The 20,823-nt window shown below is 41.9% G+C and overlaps 2 protein-coding genes across 2 annotated transcripts in view; one reads left to right on the forward strand and one right to left on the reverse strand.

Annotated features, from left to right (window-relative positions):
* LOC132998139 (C-type lectin domain family 18 member A-like) overlaps window positions 1–11,052 on the reverse strand; it is a 71,978-nt gene extending 60,926 nt beyond the window's left edge. The window contains exons 1-11 of the mRNA XM_061067639.1: window positions 10,947–11,052; window positions 9,673–9,764; window positions 5,587–5,820; window positions 5,369–5,466; window positions 4,775–4,896; window positions 4,211–4,318; window positions 4,003–4,095; window positions 3,504–3,610; window positions 3,262–3,391; window positions 3,006–3,102; window positions 1,974–2,065 (exon numbers count right to left, since the gene is read on the reverse strand). Of these exons, the coding sequence (XP_060923622.1) occupies window positions 1,974–2,065; window positions 3,006–3,102; window positions 3,262–3,391; window positions 3,504–3,610; window positions 4,003–4,095; window positions 4,211–4,318; window positions 4,775–4,896; window positions 5,369–5,466; window positions 5,587–5,820; window positions 9,673–9,764; window positions 10,947–11,052 (1,279 nt within the window). The remainder of the gene's footprint in view (window positions 1–1,973; window positions 2,066–3,005; window positions 3,103–3,261; window positions 3,392–3,503; window positions 3,611–4,002; window positions 4,096–4,210; window positions 4,319–4,774; window positions 4,897–5,368; window positions 5,467–5,586; window positions 5,821–9,672; window positions 9,765–10,946) is intronic.
* A 2,320-nt stretch (window positions 11,053–13,372) lies between these two features.
* LOC132998690 (fibulin-7) lies at window positions 13,373–20,102 on the forward strand. The gene is made up of 8 exons (XM_061068420.1): window positions 13,373–13,635; window positions 16,142–16,301; window positions 16,396–16,566; window positions 17,155–17,280; window positions 18,254–18,448; window positions 18,534–18,671; window positions 18,788–18,923; window positions 19,103–20,102. The coding sequence occupies exons 1-8, from the start codon at window positions 13,567–13,569 to the stop codon at window positions 19,464–19,466; spliced, it is 1,359 nt and encodes a 452-aa protein (XP_060924403.1). The 5' UTR covers window positions 13,373–13,566; the 3' UTR covers window positions 19,467–20,102.
* Window positions 20,103–20,823: the final 721 nt, after the last annotated feature.

Below are 20,823 nucleotides of genomic sequence, written 5' to 3' on the forward strand. Positions count from 1 at the left end.
TTTATTATTTGACAGCAAAATGGGGAGAAATGATTGACAGCTGAGAGCGTTTATCGAAGGGACGTTGCTACGGCAGCTCCATCCCCCACTGACTCCGGCTCCAAATGTCTTGTATCCTGGATATTTAAGCTCCATTTCTGGATAGTGGTGACGGGTCGTCCATCTTAATTTACAGACCATGGTTTCACCACTTTGAGGAATTGAGGTCCATCACCTGCCATCGTTCCACCGGGCAATGTGCTCTGCAGCTATGACACACACACACACACACACACACACACACACACACACACACACACACACACACACACACACACACACACACACACACACACACACACACACACACACACACACACACACACACGCACACACACAAAACAATGTCAAAATATTATGTTGAGAAATGAAAAAAATGTAAGTATCAAAAAGAGGTTTGGTTGTGTCCTAATCCTCCTTTTGTAGCTGTTATTAAGGTGCAGCATGAAAGAAGAGATTAAAACTATAGACCCCACGTGCACACAAACACACACAAACACACACACACATGTACACACAGTACTCTGAAGCATAGTAAACATATTTTACTGTCTCCCCCTTAGGCTGTATGATATCCACTTATCCTTTTATTACCAATAACACAACACAGTCATGAAAGCTGTAAATGACTCTGGGGTGAAAGGCCCTAACGGCTTATAATCAGCCGAATTTATGAATTTCACTCTTTGTTGCTGCCGTGAAATTCTGCCTTTTATTTTGAGAGGAAGGGCGAGATTATGACTGATTGAAGAATATGCACATACGATTAACTTTCCAACGATCTCTATGCTAATGTAGCTTAACCGCCGTTATAATCTGACCCTCGAGCCCTCTCTTGGTCACGAGCTGCCAGTCCTGTTTTACACAAACACCGGCTACGCAGGCTGGATCATTAAGAGCTCTTCAAAAAGCAGGTTGTAAAGAATTCGTCCCTGTGTCATTGACCACATACAGAACAGATCGCTCTTTCAGCTCCGATCAATACCAGATTACATACCAGCCACTCGCAAAGACACACTCAAGTGGGTAAAACTAAACATCTGCCGCCATCTCATCCCTCTTGATCAATGTAAGTGGTGTGTGTGTGTTTGTGCGTCTACACACTGTGGGTCTTTGTATATATTGATTGTTTGAAGGCTCTTGATGGCAAACACTGAGTGCCATTGATTTAGACTGAGTGCCATGTTTGAATGTGTGGGCCGGATCACAGAGAGATTCCAATGTTGTGTTCACATCATTAACGAACACACTGGATTATCATTTTACACCTCACCCAGCAGTGACTGTCAGATGGAAGATGACCAAAAAGTCATGGTGCAAACTAAAATGTACGCATCTAATACATTTTTCTTACCACATTTATTGTTCTTCATTTTTCCTGTATGTTTGGTCTATTAGAATATATAGAATTAGAATGTTCAAGATATAGGAAGATAAAAAAGCGAATAATTAGGCTTAAATTTTGGTAACAGGTTTAATAATGTGTCAAGACTACGCTTCTGTGTGTTTTTGGACCCGTACTCCCTTTATCAGAATCTGCTTCACCACAAATATACTATTTACTATTTTACTATTTATACTAAATATGCTACTTTTTGTCAGAAGGAGGGGGCACACTTATTCCCTGCACTGAATCCTGCTTTAATGGCTGGATGGTCGGCTATGGGACCTTGAGAGAGACAAATTTTTCGCCATGACACTCAGAGCGTGAACTCTCTGGATCAGAGCAGCTGCTGCTGGACGGAGAGCAGGAGGTGAAAGTCAGTCTCCCTTGTGAGTCAAATGTGGACATGTTGCAGCTGAAGACATGCAGCCAACCGTGTATTGAAGCAAGAGAGAGAGAGTGACTCTGTGGTTAACATCTCCACCTCACAGCATCACACTAGGGGGTCGGTGAGAGAACTTCCTTCCCCCTCTCCCTGAAGAAGCCTTACCATGTTGGCAGATGTATCGGTTCCGTGTTTTACAGCGCTGGTCATTCCAGTTGAAAGCACTTGATGCCTGCAGCTCGACACAGTTCCCAAAACTGGACAGAGGCAGATTACATGCAGGAAGCTTTTACAGTGGATGAGGATACAAGTCAGATCACTCTAATGTAATTTTGCTGTTTGAAGTGGAAATAGGACCAGCATAAGAAACTTTTTTATAGTGTAGACAGAGGGACATACAGAGGGACAGATGGATGGAAGGATGGAAGGATGGAAGGATGGATAGATGGACAGATGGACAGATATACACAGAGAGAGAGAGAGAGAGAGAGAGAGAGAGAGAGAGAGAGAGAGAGAGAGAGAGAGAGAGAGAGAGAGAGAGAGAGAGAGAGAGAGAGAGAGAGAGAGAGAGAGAGAGAGAGAAAGAGGGGGGGAGAGAGATAGATAGATAGATAGATAGATAGATAGATAGATAGATAGATAGATAGATAGATAGATAGATAGATAGATAGATAGATAGATAGATAGATAGATAGATAGATAGATAGATAGATAGATAGATAGATAGATAGATAGATAGATAGATAGATAGATAGATAGATAGATAGATAGATAGATAGATAGATAGATAGATAGATAGATAGATAGATAGATAGATAGAAAGAAAGAAAGAGAGAGACATCTAGTGGTCTGGGTGAAGGTTGCAGGTCAGCAAACGTCACTGTCTGGATTTACATATTGGTTAGAAATTACAGGCAAATGCTGAATAAACAAGTGCAATGCATAACTGCAGATGCTTCCATACAGAGAACAAGGGCTCATTAGTTCATTTGAAATGCTTGCAGCCTTGAAAGATTCAATTCTTTTGTGACTTTCATTTTGCAGTTGTAAACCAGATTAAAACAAAAACCTGAAGCTCCCACAGAGAAAGGAGGTTTCCTGCTCTCAGGTTATATGTGTTGTTGTTTGTTGAGCTCCACTGCACTCAGCCATCTCTGTTTGTGATGCTCTCTGCAGTAGCTAAACGGGGTCCCTTACCCTTGGTTGTCAGGTTGCCCAAAGGCGAAGCTGCTGAATCCAGGGATCTCTCCTGTGTCCCAGCGAAATGAGTCTTTCAGAGGCTTATATGTCAGACCTGGGTAACAAAAACAGTGCTGTTGTGTACGTGCAGCATCTCCACCTGTTGCTAAACCCCATCAAAATGACAGCAGTCTGCTATATTATCCCAGTGGTAGATAATATTCTGTTGATTTAACAGGTTACACATTTGGATGACCAAGATGAAAGATTGTACCAATCCAGAAATTCCGTGTCTCAAAGTCGGCGTTGGTGACCTCGTTACTCGTCTCCAGGCGACTGAGATAAAACGCCAGGATGTCCTGAACCTTCTGACTGTGGATCTGACACAGAATTCCCCATTGTTCCTGGTGGTTTGAACAAAGCAAAGACCACAGTGAAAGTCTTGCTATAATCATTTTTTTGATGCATGGCTGGAGGACTGACTCTCTCAGTGGGAAACACACACTCATCTCTGACCTGACAGTGAATCTTGGCTCCATAGTAGGTGTCAGCCTCAGAAGACACAGTGAAGCACTCTCCATCTATCATCACGTCACAGCCGTGGAACGGAAACTGCACTTTCTCTGTTGGGACACAAGAAGGCAACCTATCCGTCATGGATCCAGTTCAGTGAATGCACTTGAATAAATTGTCATACTTTAAACAGTTTCAGTTGTGCATGTGAATGGGATTTGCAGAAATGTATTTCGAGCTATCAAACTGAATTTTGTTGTGACAGTGTTGGAATTACATCCACATCATCAGAGCCAGAAGATTCATATGCAATGGAAATGTAAAACTGTCCCACTTAAATGTCTTTAACAACCTTTAAGAATGAATAAGGATACAGTAGCAAACAGACCTTGCTTAGAGTGTGAGTCTTTGTGTGCTTTCTAATTTGGAAGCCAATCTATCTCAGAATAAAAATAGGCTCAGATGGATGATACATTCCTGTACTTAAGTACACTGCACTTACCTGCACACTCAGCACCAGCGTAGCCAACATCACACAAGCAAGAGCATTCTTCTTCTTTGAATTGACCGTGCACACACTGCACACTGCACCGTACTGAAAAACAAACACTGCCATAGTAACGTCTACCTCGCTACCATGAATATTAAAATACTATAGACAACAAACCCATTTAATGTTGCTTGATATGTTTACGGTCTTCTACTGCTACCTTGACAAAAGCGTCCAGTGAAGCCCGCATCACACTTGCACTTGCATGATGAGATGTTAAGATGGCCGTGCTGACCGCAGCTTATGCGACATGGATTCCTTGGAATCTCTGGTAAAGTAGAAATGCACACAGTTCAATAGAACAGAAAGAGTTTGTATCTTCTACCTGAATTTGTCTGTCTATGTCAGCTGGGATAGACTCCAGCCCCTGTGACCTTCAAAGGATAAGCAGTATAAATAATAGATAGAAACAATGAACAATATTTGATAACCAACAATATATGTCTCATGTGAACCTGAAATCTTTATGAAAATCGACTTAATGTCATATGCATCAATACTTAACTATGTTAATGGGGTAAGATGCACAAAATTGCCCTGAGATAAAAATAGCAAATTCCAGATTTATCCTTCAACAACAGCAGGTCTAGGTTTTATATTTCAAGGTTTCATGTTTAATCCCTGGAATTAATTGTGCATTCAAAACCCTCACTGAGCGAACGAGCAATGACAGCATACTAAACAGGCATGTCTAAATATATGCAGTGCATACATCTGGTCTTACCACACAATCCACCTACATGATCCCACAGTCTAAAGCAGCCAGACATGGAAGACGTGCAGAGGGAGCAGTACAGGCCCGCCTTGTAGGGTGTCACCAGGCGGCCATTCACCTCCCAGTTCCCCCTGAAACAACAAATGTTAACTGCAGAGCACAGAAGAGACAAACAATTGGATGCCGACTGATGGCAGGTGAGTTTTAACCATCTTAAATTTGAAACGAACAAATTAAATCTCCAAAGAAAAAGGACTCTGTTTTACGATAATCACATTCAGATCCTTTTTCAACACAAGATTCCCTGGAAAGCAGTTCTGACATTAAAGGGCTTATCCTGGTAAATTCAATAAAAAAACAGGTCATAATAAAAAGATGTATTAGATGCAATTCTTATAATAATAATTTAAAAAAATGTCCCTCTAACTTCAAGCTCCTGCAACCTTTCATGTAAATACTGCTGTTTCAAGTAATTATTTTAGAGCAGGATGGCAGATTCAACTCTCTGTTTGTATCCAAACAAACATTTAATTTGCCCAATCTACGCTATTCTCAGGTGGATTTGATGTTTTCATTTTTGTTGTAAAGGTTTGTAATGGTTACCCAGGGTAATATGCACAGACAAATATGTCCCAGATGCCTCCTTCCTTCTGACACAGCTGGTTGGCACAGCCCAAATGACTGGAAGTGGCCCACACCAGCTACAACAACAACAACAACAACAACAGGGATTAGATGCATTTGAACGCCTTTAAAACAAATATATGAATATCTAGGAGGTTTCATTGATGAACAAACAGTTTGTATCTGCTTGTGAATACCTGTGTATAGTGTCGACAGGTGGTGTTCTCTCTACATCGCCCACTCAAGTAGAGAAAATCTCTTCCCTCCTCGAACCAGGACTCGATGACATCATGAAACGAGGCGACGCCACGAGGAAAATGCTGACTGATCACGCCAATGTGACTGAGCGCTGTGGGGTGTTGAGGGGAGGGGTCTCTGTGACAGGACTCTGCCATCTCTTTTGCCAGTAAGGCCAACTTCTCATCCCACTCCTAGGTATCAGATAATAGGAATAGTCAAATTAGTACACTTCTGCCTTTTTAAACTAGGAATTCCACCAAGTGGTTTGTATGCCTCCACCAACAAGTGCAATCTTCATTTCCCCCCCACCCCCCGCCCCCCCACCCACCCCCCCACACACACACTCAAGGTCACAATCACCTTTGGCCACTGAAATCAAATCAGTTGATCTTCGAGTCCAAGTGACAACTGGTCAAAATTTGAAGAAATGCCAGAAAGACAGACTTCATCTTGTTGACCTCTGACCTCTGACCACCCACATCTAATCGGGTTATTTGTGATCTTGAAATTGGAAAGGAAGCTCTCCAGTTTTTTTCTTGGGGTCACAATGACCTAATTCCTTGAGTCAAAGTAAATGTGTGTGCCAGATGTATCAAAATTCCTGATGGGTGATCCTGATATATCACACTCACAAGAACATGCAGTCATCGTGACATTGACCTTTGACCGTCAAATTGTAAGCACTTCATCCATGAGTCCAAATGAATATTTGTACCAAATTTGAAGAAATCCTCTCAAGTTGTTCCTGAGACATCTTGTTCACTATAGAGGTACAGACAAGCAGCAGACCTGTCAGCAGGAGCTGATTATCTTTATCGTGAATAGTTCCCCAGCAAGTGATGCATAGAAAGGCATTAAATAATAATTGATAAAAAAATATAATGACTTAGTAATGACATCAATAATTAGAAACAGGAAATTCTAATCATCATATAACTCATTCATCAAAGTGTATTGTTTGGATCTAATAAAGCTTGTATTGTACTTTGCAGACACTGATTAAGACGGGATGACAGAAAAACTTGTTGGCATGAAGGTCATTCCTAATAGTGCCTGAGTGATTTAATTATTTTCATGGTTCGGAGCCAACTGTTGGCTGAAGTGGGCGACAGGGCAGGAGACATCTCAGGCAAACTGCCAGGTCATGACAGGGCCAACAAACACAGACTGACACTCTGGTATAAACACTTCACTAAAGCCCTGGTTTGAGTGGCACATTTTCCAAACTTTGGATTGACTGCTTCAAACAAACAACGGGTTTCCAGACAAACTTTCCTCTAAAACTTAAGTACTGAAATCATTGCAATTAGTTCTGTTCCGACTGGTTGGAACAACAACAGGCACAAAGTTACAGACTGAAGCATTAAATCTTCCAACATGTATAAAAGATTGGTGTATAAATGATGGGTTTTTGTTTTTGCATCAGTAGTTCTTTGTATGACTCACAGAGGAACCAATATGGGAAGGGTTAATTAAATTATTCTTTTTAAATTAAACTATTGACTGCATTATAGAGAATCTAAGCTCCAGTGTTTCTGGACGAGGGATATTGGATGTTGGATTTTGATTCTCCTGTCTATGCATCCAGAGTGACATTATGTTTTCTGATTGTCTGTCTAATTCTTGTGAGCACAATATACAGACGCCTTGAGGGAATTTCTCAAATTTGGAAAAAACTCTCAGTTGAACTCAAGGAGGAACTGATTAGATTGGGGTGGTCAAAGGTCAAGGTTGTTCTGACCTCACATAAAACAAGTTTTTTGCCTTGTGAACTCGATATCTCAAGGAGTACCTGCAGGAAACCTTTTCGAATTTGGTACAAATATTCCCTTGGACTCACCAATAAACTCATTACAATTTGGTGATTAAGGGTCAACGGTCACAGTCATAACAAAACTTGTTTTTGGCCTCTTGATCACGATACCTGTAGGGAATTTCCTCAAATTTTGACCAGTTGTCAGTTGGACCTCAAATATCAACTCATAAGATTTTTTTATTTCTATTATTTGAGTTCATTGGCCAAAGCTAAAGGTCACTTTTATGGATGCAATATGTCAGGAACACAATACCAAAAAACATGCGAGAGTGCTAGTCATTTTTGGGGTTTCTTGATAAATTTCTTGATAAATTTTCCATTAAGAGAAACTTCCCACTTTGAAAAACAAGTTAATTTTATTCCAAGAAAAGTCAAGGTGTCCCATTGCCATCTTTCCTGTCACTGAGCTATCTGTACATCTACTAAAAACGGTACATGCATTAATCTCTTCAAATGAAACGTCTATCCAAATGTTTCTGCAGGGTTAAGCAGTTTGAAGTATCAGAACTATGACTCTGATGTATGATGTGAAAAGGCTGATCAAGTTCAGCGTTCACTCTGCGCTGTGATGTCACGCAGACAACGTTTAATGGCGTTTAATATTGAGACAAGATCTCGTGGCCAGGAGGGTTGTGATCGTCATATCAAAAGTTCAAACTGAACTTTAATTATCTGCCTCTGAGAGAGATGGTGTGACCTCATAATACTTTTCAGGAGCTCAAAGGAAACTCGCAGAGGAGGAGGAGCATCATTTATTCCTAAAAATACTGCTATCTTATCTCAGCCTTAAAGCAAAGCCTAAAGGACTATATTTTAATCACTTAAACTCAATCTCACCATAATGCTTACTGGTTCGTTTCTGTACATAATTTTTTTTTTCCATATTCAGATATTCAAAAACACAGTCGAAGCCTTGAGCCTTTTAACGTCTATCAGTAAAGCTCTTTAATATGCCTCTTCAGCTCGACAAAGCCCCTCTGAGGGTTTTCGCAGGGAAATTACCTGTAATACCACAGCTGTGAATGCAGAATGATTATCCACATCCTCTTTTTCTCATTACCGCCTTATCAGTGGAGAACAGTTCTCTAAGGCTGAAGAGCAGTCGAAGAAAAGGGCTTCAGTCGGAGCATGTGGCTTTGAGGATGTAATCTATGAAGTGACAGTTTGCCCTGGTACAAATCTCATAGTCGGCCCGGAGGATATCTAATCCATTGTGAGCGTCATAATCCATCATTACCTCTCACAATCACAATCACATGCAGGCAGGACAGTTGTGGGGATGCGGTAAGAGCTGAATGGAAACGCAATAGATGAAATGAGATAGGATTGTATGTTTTGCAGAAGCTGGGGTCAGAATAACCCGAGAGAAATATTAATATTCAGAGATGGAGCACATTCAACAACATCTCATCATGGCGCTCTGACCTTTAATATCACTCTGTCAAATTTATGATTGACAGTGTATCTCAAGTAATTTAACAATCTGTGTAAATCTGTAGGGTAACAGACAAACAAGTAATCTGCCCCCCTGATCCAATCCACACCAACATTTAATGGGTCCTTCCTTGAATTTGATCACATCCTTCCACCAAGTTTCATGGAAAACCATCCAGAACCACTTAATTGCTCGGACATAGGGCCCAACAGAAATATAACATAGGATGGCCTTTGAATCTGCTGCCTATGACAGTAGGTGTTTAGTTTAAGAAGGCCTAGAGGTAATGATGTCTGAGCTACTGAGACCACCTGGCTTTCATAGTACTGAGATACAGGCCAGTAGCCAGTCAGATTTACCTTCAGCCTCAGCGTACCCTCAGGTTCATCTTTTGATGTTATTGGGATTAAAAGGCTGATGATGCCATGGTACAACTAAATATTATTATTTTCATTATAACAACTAGTCTGACAGAGCTTTAATGTGATATATATTTTGTGAAGCACTTTGTAACCTTGTTTAGATCATCCTACATGAATAAAGTAATTATTATTATGTTGTATAACAAAACGTGGACTGTGGCATCAGTGGAGGGAGAGAAAGTCTACAGTAAAAAAAAATCATTCTAATAGAGAGCTCTGTGGGCAGTGAAGCACCTTCAGTTTTTAACAAGAGAACATCAACAAATGGATTATGTTAATGTGAAACCCACATTCACACCACACACACACACACACACACACACACACACACACACACACATAGAAGAAACAGACAATAGGTGTCACAAACCATTTTTTGCATGTTAGCTGCCATGGGTCTGACCCGGCTGCGCAGTCTATTGTGCTGGGCGACAATCTGCGAGTACTCCTTCACCCCGAGGCCTAGGAGAAAACAGAAACGCTCACTTAGTATACATCTGCCCCTGTCGCCACGGCAACGGAATGCAACTGTTTTGCCGGGATGTTTGAGTTTATGTCCGAGACTGTTGTGTGTATCTGTGTGTGTGTGTTTGTAAAGTTGGAGCATGGCCTACTTCATATTTTCACTCAAATCTCAAATCAAGGGTTACTTCAAGTAAAACACAAAATATCAATCAAAACAATGAAAATGTATTTTGACCATGTGTGCTTGCACTAAGAGAAGACACACCCTTTGATTTTTAAAGAAATCATACCACTCAGGAGTCTCCATTTTATAGAACAGAAACCACAACATATGAATTCTACATTACATTGCTATATATAATCTACTAAAATCCGACTTATGGAATCATTAATTGCATGATGTAAGGTCGTACTGTGGCTAAATAACAGGGTCAGCTATAGGAACACCCCTGATATTTACTTATCAGATCTTAGCACATGTCACCAAAACGTAAAGATGGAAATTTCCAATTCAGCTCTGCAGTAACAAGTTGCTAATTGTGCCATGTGTTTGGCAAAAATACCATCAACGTGGTAATTTGTTAACCTCATGCAACACTTATTGAACAGGGGGCAGTGACAGAAATGCTGGGCAGCTGGTGCTTTGCCAGATAGATTTGGACAGCTAAGAAAACCCCCAGCTTAAAGGATTGCCACTTGATTGTCAGCATTAAGAAAAAAACTCCCAACACAAGCTATTAAAAAAACGACTTCTTCTTCCCCACATTCATTAATGTGCCCCATAGGTCACCCACTTTACTGTATTGATGCACAGGGTTAGTTCTATGTTATGGTTTTATGCTTAATTCAACCAGGAAGGACCAATAAAGATTTAATATCTCTTCTGTCTGGGAGTCCTGGTTAAGATTGGTGAATTATTAAAAACAATCAAATATAAATAAAAGCAGGGACAAATACACGCAAACATACTATAATACAGCAAACTGATTCATAAAAAAGAACACACAAAGAAACATATGGGATCGGTGGTTAAAACGAATTAAAGAAAACTTCTAAACACTTTCAGATGGAGGCTAAAGTAAGTTTACAGGTTAGAAGTTCATCCTGCACCATAAGTTGTGGTGCGTGTCCCTAGTGGACACCTGTCTCTTGCACAGTGAGTGGAAACAGCGTGTTTACCGGCGGTGGAGGCGTGTGGGATCATCCGGTGAGCGAGGAGAAACGGAGCCAGTGGGAACAAGACCACGAACAGTTCCAGGTGCACGGGAGCTGCTCCGGGCCCCATGGTGAGTGAACTACAGGAGGACTTCTGCACAAGTGACCGCTCGATCAGAGCTTTCCTGCCCTTCTGCCTCCTCCTCCTCCTCCTCTTCCTCCTCCTCGTCCTCCTCCTCCTCACTCCTCCTCTGCAGCAGTCACCACATGTCTCTGTCTCTAAACCTACAGAGACCCAGGACTCATTTCATTAGACCGTTTTCTTTATTTAAAACAAAACAATCCATGACAAGAAACTCAAAACAAACATTGTATTTTCAAAGACGTGCTTTGTTAGGATAATAAACTGTTGGAATCTCCTCATTCACATCTGTAGAGTTTATTCTGTACAGTTAAACTTAAAAAAATTAAGCGACTTGACTTAATCAAAGAAACGTTTCCATCTCAGTATATGTAGGGCTTTTTATACATTAGTTATGTAACAGAGTTTTTAAAAGGTTTATTGTATTAAAGAATGTGCCCAAACAGTGTCAGGAAAAATGTAATAGCTCCTGCTATTTAATCATACATGTGTAATTATTACTAATACAGTGATGTCCTTATTAGTGTTATTGTTTTTATTATTATTAATAATAATTTATGATTATTATCACCATTGGAATAGTATAAGGCTTTGGCACCCACTCTCTGTTTTACTAGTGAGTCAGACACTGAGGACAAAAAGTCTAAATCATCTCTGTTATCATTTGCTGATGACAAAACATGGTTTACTCTGAGGCAGAGCTGAGGATGAGTGTCCATCACTGTTTCAGGAGGGGAAGTTTGTTTTGAGGGACTGATGTTGATTATTCGGATGAGATGAGCTGTGTTAGTCAGACATTTTCAGATAATCACGTGTAGCAGAGCGTGATGTGTCAGAACTAGTAAATGAGCGGATCAGTCTGAGTGTGCAGGTTCCACATGGAGCTGTCTGTTCAAACACAATGACATGTGTTTTTATGGACCCAGTGTGTGAAACATGAATCAGGATGTGCACACTGTGGGATGATTCACAGTCTGCAGATCACCGCTGTGCAACCCAATGCATTCATTTCTCTGCCCTGTGGGCTGAATGTATTTTGCACTGAGGACCCGGTCCCTGCAGCCTGTTCAGTGATCACACATGCTTTGGTGTTGTTGCACCGGTGAGGGTTTGTCTGACCCTGCGAGTAACAGCTGTGAGCACAGTCTGCTCTCCTGGCTTGGTTAGACAATGTCACACACAAGATGATTTCTCAGGTAAATCTGATCACCACTGTCAGCTCCTTCCTGCCTGAGGGTCTCAGCGTTTTCGTCACCATTGGAACAACAGTGGTGCTGGTAGCACAAGCTGATAACAGAGGTCCGTACACTTCAGTTTTCTCCATAGGGCGTAGTCAAGCTTCAAACTCATACATTTCTACCAGTCCAGTTTTTATATTTAATAATTCCACCAAGGAGGTTATGTTTTCACCCCTGTTTGTTCTCTTATTGGTTTGTTTGTTTGTAAGCAAGATTAAACAAAACCCACTGGACAGATTACCATGAAAGTAAATGGAAGGATGTGGTACAAGTCATGGAAGAACCCATTCAATTTTGTTGTGGATCCAGAGGAGGGTGCACAACCAGGATTTCTTTTACTTTCTTAAATGTTGGATGATTCAACATTCTCACAGTTTTTGCAGAGAATATTTAATGGATCTTGATGGAGAAAAAAATCTGGCTTCTTTAGAGGCCTATCTATAAGTGTGTAATTTGGTCCAGCTTGATTTAAGGGGACTGTTCGGCCTTGGTGGAGGTATAGGCTCTACTAAGGGCTGTCCTAATTAGTCTTATTTTGTTGAGTGCAAGTATAGTACAGGGATGCATGTGTACACATATTCCTGCAGAGGGCACAGCTCCTCTGTAGCTGCATCACTGGCAGTGAACTGTGTGTCTATCAGTGAACGCAGCACAACGATTTCAAGTTGTTACGCAGTTTTCCAGCTTAGATTTATCATCTAAGCAATATAACCAGTTTCGTTATATTAATGTGTTACTGGTGATAAAATAAACAGCATCAGAAAATGTTTTTCTCAGAGAGATGGTCATTAGGCACAGAATGTGCTTTGAAATTTGGTGGTAAAACTCTTTTATTGCATTTTGTTACGAAATGCGAATGAAGAGGACTTCAACCAAACACAAAGTGGTCAAGGTGCTCATTGTGTATCTGTTATTGATCCAGAGAAATTATGTTTTCTCCCACTTTTCCGTAAACAAGATAAACTAAGCTGCTTTTTTACCTGTGAGGAGGTGCAGTTCAAAATTGAGTAAATGCATAATAACGTGGTCCAAATTTTCTTGAAGTCTCCCTCCCTGATTGGCTGCTGAAGAGCAAACCCAGCTGCATTCCGCAGCAGTTCTCCTCAGCAGCGTTTCCACTGCCAACTGTGTTTTCTCTCTCACCTGGAGTCCCTGCACACAGCGAGGGCTGACCACTTCCCACACAAAGTTCAGGCTGCCTGCAACCTGTGACACCTCTGAGGACCGATCGCAGACTGCACATTGGATCGAGACTGGAGGAAACATGCTTGTGTCAGCAGCACTCGTCATCACCATAGCGTGTTCCTGCTCACTCCATCCTGTGTTCGGACAGGTATGTGAAACACACTGTTATTGGCTAATGAATGAATGGATCACAGTAGGAGGATTTGACTTGTATAACATCATTACAGTTAAAGAAAATCAAAGCAGTGACACTTTGTTCGGCTCTGTTGTATCTATTGAACTCATTCATCGGTGACAGTGTGAATCTGAGGAGCTGCTGTTTATAATTTGAAAAGCTAAAACTGGTGCAAATCTGAATGAGCTCCCTCACCTCTGAAGTGAAGCTCAGACAGAGAACGTCCTTGCTTTAAACCAAACATTGAGTCACCCTCACTTTGGATTCAAACTTCAAACCCAGAGGCTCCACTAGATGAACAGCTCAGTATGTCTGTGCTGTAGTTCACAAATTCCCAGAAAGCTGCGGCACTGACTGTGTTTTGACCTCTGTGTTCATGGCTGTGTGTGTTGCACATGTGTGTATTTGTTTGTGCATTGCTCAGAGATGACTTAAATATATGTCCACAGGAGTATCAGTGTGGTGCTTTAGGTGTATGCTGATGGAGGGGTAGGTGAAGTGTTTGAGTCCATAAAACACTTTTTGGAGTTTCAGGTGTAAACAGTGTTGCAGCCAAATCCAATTGAAGTAAAACAAAACAGAAAACAGAAAATGCCTCCACACTGCTCTTGTGGTGTTTCATATTCAACTCAAAATGGTGTCAATTACACTATGTCCTCTTGAGCAAGGTTCTCTTTTTTTTTGGTCACCATTTACTTCAATTCTATTGGATTTAGCTGCAACGCTATCTACCCCTAAAACTCCAAAGGTGTTTTGTGGACTCAACCACGTCACCCACCCCTCCCTCGGCATTGTGGTGAGTAGATGATGAGAGAATTTTCCGTTTGGGGTGAACTACCCCTTTAAATACACAAATCTGGTTAGATTTAATAGAGTTGAACTGGAGTCTTAAGCTCCTGTCCTGCATGCCTCCGAACACTTTGGTAACATCACCCAATAAACGTGAAGCCATGTGAAATATCACCAGCACGGACAGAAAGAGGCCTTTGACAACTACACTTTAAACACCAGCAGCCCCCCCCCCTGACTGATTGAAGTCCCCCTAAACCCCAGTTTGGTCCAAATCAGGTGCTTTCAACAAATATTGACTCTTCTTGCATAACTCTTGCTGGAAGAAAACACTAATTGGTTGTCTGAAAACATGTAGGAGAGGACGGCACAGAATGACGCTGTTGAATGAAAGGGAGTAAAGAGCGAGCGGGCATGCACGGGTAGAAAACACGTCCCTGACACTCCATTCGCCCGCTCCTTGCAGCCAATAGAAAGGGAGCTTGTAACGGGAGGTGGTGTTTGCGCTGAGGGCGTTTCTACCTGACTGTCTGACCCCAAAAGCCTAAATTCACCACTTCATAGAGATCCAGTGATTACCTTCAATGCAACCTAAGTCACTTTTGTTGATATTTCTCCCTCTCGTGACATATGGCATATAACTTTTTATACTGAAGTTTTTACATATTCATCCTGGCTCACACCTATAAGACCACATTGAAAGAACAGTTAACTGATTACTTTCAGTCTGTTTTCGTGTGTATGACTTGGTTACAGCATCTAGTTTTGGGTGGAAAAACATGCTCTGATAATACTGCTTTTACTCTCTCATGTAACAGCCAAGCCTCTGTGCTGCACAGCTCTCACTTCTTCAACAGACCTTCATTTGCTGACATCCAGATGGAGCAGATTCTGTTTCGGTTACAGCTCAGATTTAATTTAGTTATGTACCTTTAATCAAAGCATCTTCCGAGAAAGAATGAATGGATCTTAGTTTTCCGGTCATCAGTTACTTCACTGGCTTGTGGCCCTCAGGTCTCTTTTTCATGTTGACAAATATTTGTTTTCAACTCACCTGACGCCAGAGGAGAAGCTTTTCTGTATTCATAAATTCAGCAAATAACAGCATTCCTTTTTCAGAAAACAAGTTTTAAGCAAAATGATTCTCCTGCAGCTTTTAATCCTAACCTAATACTTATAGTTACAGTATGTATATATGCCGATCATTATTAAATGCGACGACAGAATGAAAAAAGGACATCTTGTTTCTTGTCATAAACAATGTTCCTAAACAGTGTACAAGATAAATAATGTAACACATATTTTACTCTTATCTTCATGTATCTTCTTTCATTGTGGCACAATATATAATAATATATAAAGAATAAATAATTTGATGAATCTTGAAAATACTAACGTCTCCAACTCAACATCTGCACCAAAAGGTAATGGTCCCTCTTCAGGCCTCATCCTTCGATCAAGTTCTGTAGTTTTTGTTTAATCCTGCTGTCAAATAAACCAACAAACAGACAGGGGTGAAAACACAACCTTCTTGGTGGAGGTAATATATGGCTGCACTATTATTTGCAACGTTGTTAAAAAAGAAATAAAATTCTTCAGGAAATATCCTCATCGTCAGTGAATTTGAAAAAGGCTTTGAACAAGTTGTGAATAATTCAACGCTGTAGTCAGCCCCTCTGTTTGGTTTCAGGACTGCCCCAGCAGGCAGGAGATACAGGGCTCTCTGAAGCAGGTCCAGAAGCTTCTCTCAGCACACGAGGCCTCCTACATGCAGAGTCTACGCAACCTGAAGAAGAAAATTAACTTACTGCAGAGCAGTGCAGGGAGGCAGACGACGAAAGCCATCAACAGTGAGCAAAACATCCCGAGCGGACTTTTCCAAATATTAAAATTATATATTCAGTTTTTTTTCTATTATTAAATCACCTCCTGCTTTTCCAACAGGCACCTGCACAAAACTGGACGCACCCATGAATGGAAGGAAACTTGGAAAGTCGCACAGCGTGAGCCATGAGGTCCACTTCCTGTGTGACCCTGGCTATGAGCTGGTGGGCTCAGAGAGCCGGGTCTGTCAGGAGAGTCTGACCTGGGGCGGCCAGCAGCCGACCTGCCGAGGTGAGACACAGCTACCCGGCCGCAGCGGGATCATCCCTTTCCCCACTGTGTGCTCCTTCCCCACCAGAGTCTCTCTTCCTCCTCTTCACCCTGACCATCTCTCATCCTGTTATCTAACCGTCTGATCACTTCTTTTAGAGCCCTGTCATCATCTTCTTTGTAACCCCCCCCCCTCCCCTCTCTATTCCCATTTCTCTTTTGGTGCATCATGCATGACTCCACTGTTTGTCTACATCAAGATATAGTTCCTATATGACCCATGATCATATTTCCTCTCTACGCTCTGTCATTGTCCAGAGAGTTTATTGAATGCTCAGACATGTGATATTTTAACCGTAGGATCTTGACAGCTCACTAACTTTGAGAGAATGGCTCAGAAGCTTTTTGATCAGGCAAAGCCTCCCAGCACCTCCTCCACCTTTTCCCTTATTCTCCGTCTAACACGTATATATGCCATGATGTCATTTTCTCTTATCTTTCAGCATCAGAGATATTGGGTTGCATGTGCCCCTGTAACTCTGACAGGGTTCAAACATATAGCACCAGGGTTTCCTTGTATAACCCCCCTGTTTGTTTCTTTCCCCTCAGACATCAATGAGTGTGCGTCCTCTCCGTGCCTGAATGGCGGGACGTGTGTGGACGAGATGAACCAGTTCTCTTGTGTCTGTGCCAAAGGCTGGGCCGGAGCTACCTGTCAGAGCCCCTTGCCAACATGTAGGGATTACACACCCACACCCCCCACGCCTGATGGAGATGTTGTTTATTTTATTTTAACATGTTGAGATGCTTCAGACTGCTCAAACACAAAGGGGGTTTTGAGTTTTGGGATATTATAGGAGCCACAAATAACTAATAAGCCTTTTTCAGAGCATACATTTTATAGTCTGCTTTAGTGTCCAGTCTGCTGAAAGAGATGGCATCGGCCTGTGGTTTGGTTTGCCAATACAAGTCAGTGCTACATACCACAGAGAGAGCCCAAGACAGTGCTGGTTGAGAGGCTGAAGTCATCTCCCTGATGTGACTGTGAATCTCTGGAGCCCACCTAGTTTAGTTTCTCTCTATTTATTTAATATTTATATGCAAACATAAAATACAATTCATCATATCAACAGGATGATAAACTCAGTCTAATCCCTAAATTAAAGTTAAAGTTATTCTTATATTGTTTGATAAGAATAGATTGTCTGGAAGTTAGATTTGACATAAAACATTATTTATAAAAACAAGTTATGAGGATTATTCAAATTATTTTTTGTATAAAGAACTAGAATGGATCCTGTTTGTTTTTTTATTTGGATCTGCACCAAATTCCCTGCACTTATAAATATAAGTTCCCTCAATTTGTCAAGATTCATGAATTATTCTCTGACAAATCAAAAACGGACAAAAAAACAACAACAAAAAGCCCTATCTCTTATGTTAAAGAAAGTGGGGAAAAAAACATTTTCTGGTGTCGGCCCCCCGACCCGAATCTGCACCAATATTTAATGGTGTCTTCCCTGATGAATACCGCACCCTTCAAACCAAATTTCATGGTAATCCATCCAGTAGTTTTTAACCTAAATTTTTCTCCGTGCCCACAAACCGTCCATTAAAGACTGAACGATAACGAGCCCCAGATTAAATCCAGAGCTACATCATTACAGAAAACGTCTTACCTCTCCTCTTTCCTGTCTTCCCCATTCAGTCTTTGTTACCATGACAAACACATCTGCTGCCACCTCTGCAGCCACCGGTGGTGCTGCTGCTGCGGCTACCCTTCCAGCTGCCACCACCGGGCCCTTTGTCCGTTCATCACGTTGCTCTATTGTGCAGGGGACCACCCACTGTACCTGTGAGGCAGGATACACCATCTCTGGCCGGGACAGCAACATCTGCACTGGTACAACTAACACCTTACGACTAATGTACACATTAGTAGGTTTTTATATAGGATGTTTACTGTGTTGTGTGCTTTTTTACTTTAGATATAGATGAATGTGAGCTGTTCCATAATGGCCAGGCGGGGAAACTGTGTTTACATGCTTGCGTTAACACCCCTGGAAGCTACCGCTGCACCTGTCCTGCTGGATATAATGCGACCCGCGATGGACGCAGCTGCAGAGGTGCACTCACATATTTCTCTTCCTGTTTTGTTATGAAATCACTTATAATGTTTTTATTCCCAACAAAGCCGTGTGAATGATGTCCCAGCTAACACTGTGTTGATGTTTTCTGCCAGACATCGATGAGTGTGCCACCAGACAGAACAACTGCACGAAGGACCAGATGTGCATTAATACATATGGTGGTTTCCAGTGTGTCCATGTGGACTGCCCCAAAATTCCTAATGCTGCATATGTCAAGACGTCGCCTATGTGAGCATTGTCCTCTGCATTTTTTGCTCCTGATTCATTGTCATAAGAGAGATTGTCCACAGTAACAAGCATTTGTTTTTTTGGCAGTACAACATTAATTCCATTGTTTGAACAACATTCTTCTCACACTCTTTCAGCTACATCTGTCTCACTTTTCACTTGGTTTTTCTTCTTTCCAGGCGTTGTGAACGTAACCCCTGTCCTCTGGACAACAAGGCGTGTTCTCAGACCCCAAATTCCTTCTCCTACCATTACATGGCTGTCTCATCCAACCTGTCAGCTCCTCGCGTCATGTTCAGGGTCTCAGCTTTGCGTCCGATGGGCGACACGCTTCGCTTCTCCCTGCTGGGGGGGAGGTTAGCTCGGCGCCACTTCACAGTCCAGCGTTCAGACCGTCTGACAGGTCAGCTGATGCTGGTGAGCCCCATTCAGGGGCCTGCCACTCTGGAAGCGGAGGTGGAGATGAGCGAGCATGAGAGACGTGTCCAGCTGGGGAAGTACATCACCAAAATCACCCTGTTTGTTTCCCAATATGAGTTCTAGAGAAAGAAGATGGAAACACTCTTAGAGCACAAAAGACAAACTAAAGTCCGGTTTGGATTTAGCTAAGGAAGGCATTTGGCTATTGATGTGTGATGATATGGTGACCATCTTATAAATCCCCTGTACTGTTGGTGAAAGAGCTGTAACAGCCAGGTAGTTAAAACATGAAGGGGTGGCAGAACAAGGTGTGTTGCACTGCTGCATGTTATAAATGTTTCAGAATGTTTGCTTTTCAGAGACACTGGTGTTCAGCTACAGACAGAAATGCAAATAACTTCAGTATAAGAACATGAGTTTTGTTTGGAATAACTTCTGTAATTTCCTCTAAATCTATTGCAAAAAGACAGATATGAGTGTAGGAGATATAAAGGACGAATGACATAATGTAGACAATAAACCAGCACTAAACTAAAGGACACAAACAGACTGAACCAGGAAATATGTGGAAGGTTCACCCTGAAAGAAAGTGCTGCTTTTTAATGACAGTCTGGCAATGTTTTCATATATGCACTGTATATTGGATACGTAATCATGATGTGTTATAGCTTTGTAATCCTTTATTCTACCATGTTTCATTCTGGTTTTATTGCAGATCATTTTCCAACGCAACCATTAAAACACCATGTAAACCATAAAGAGTCTGGTCTCTTCTACTTTTGTCAATATGGTGTAAAAGCAGTCAGATTAATATATAGGTGTATTGTGGCGTGCACTCATGGGTGTGTCCTCTCACCCAGTGGGTTGATGGGAAATGTAAAGGCTGAAGCTATATATACTTCCCGTATGGGGAACATGTGCCAGTTCTTCCTGACTACTGAATAAAAAACAGTAAGCAGTACCTGCGTCTCTGCCTTTCCTTGTCCTGCCACATTGGTGACCCCGTTTTTTGGACATGTTCGAGGTAGAGGAGGATTGTGTCCCTTCCTCATCGGGAGAAGACGTGTTTTCTTCCCCGGCTCCAGTGGACCGTGTCTCCACGACGACCATGGCGCAGCAGCTTACGCGAGCGACCAGCTCCGCGGGGCACGTTAAACTGCCGGAGTTTTGGCATAACGACCCCGCGCCGTGGTTTCAGCACATCGAGGCTCTCTTCCATCTGCGAGGAGTAACGGCAGACGACTCCAGGTATTTTTTGGTGGTCGCGGCTTTGGACCAGCAATCCACCCGGCGCGTGATGCAGCTCCTGCGAGCAGGGGCGGTTCTGGCTAATTGGAGGCCCTGGGCAAAGAACAATTTTGAGGCCCCCCCCCTTCAAAAAAAAAAACCAAACAAACAATCCCACCCACCAAAGCACCAATCCCCTCCAACCCCACACCCATCCAGACACACACACACTTAATGAGCCATGTAATGTGAA

This window comes from Limanda limanda, chromosome 3 (assembly GCF_963576545.1).
Source record: "Limanda limanda chromosome 3, fLimLim1.1, whole genome shotgun sequence".
Classification (NCBI taxonomy): Eukaryota; Metazoa; Chordata; class Actinopteri; order Pleuronectiformes; family Pleuronectidae; genus Limanda; species Limanda limanda.

Excerpts from the sequence above, each read along its gene's own strand:
- LOC132998690 (XM_061068420.1), top strand. The coding sequence starts at position 13,567 with ATGCTTGTGTCAGCAGCACTCGTCATCACCATAGCGTGTTCCTGCTCA. Across the intron at positions 16,567-17,154 it reads CCAGCAGCCGACCTGCCGAG|ACATCAATGAGTGTGCGTCC; the intron begins GTGAGACACAGC and ends CTTTCCCCTCAG. Across the intron at positions 17,281-18,253 it reads TCAGAGCCCCTTGCCAACAT|TCTTTGTTACCATGACAAAC; the intron begins GTAGGGATTACA and ends TTCCCCATTCAG.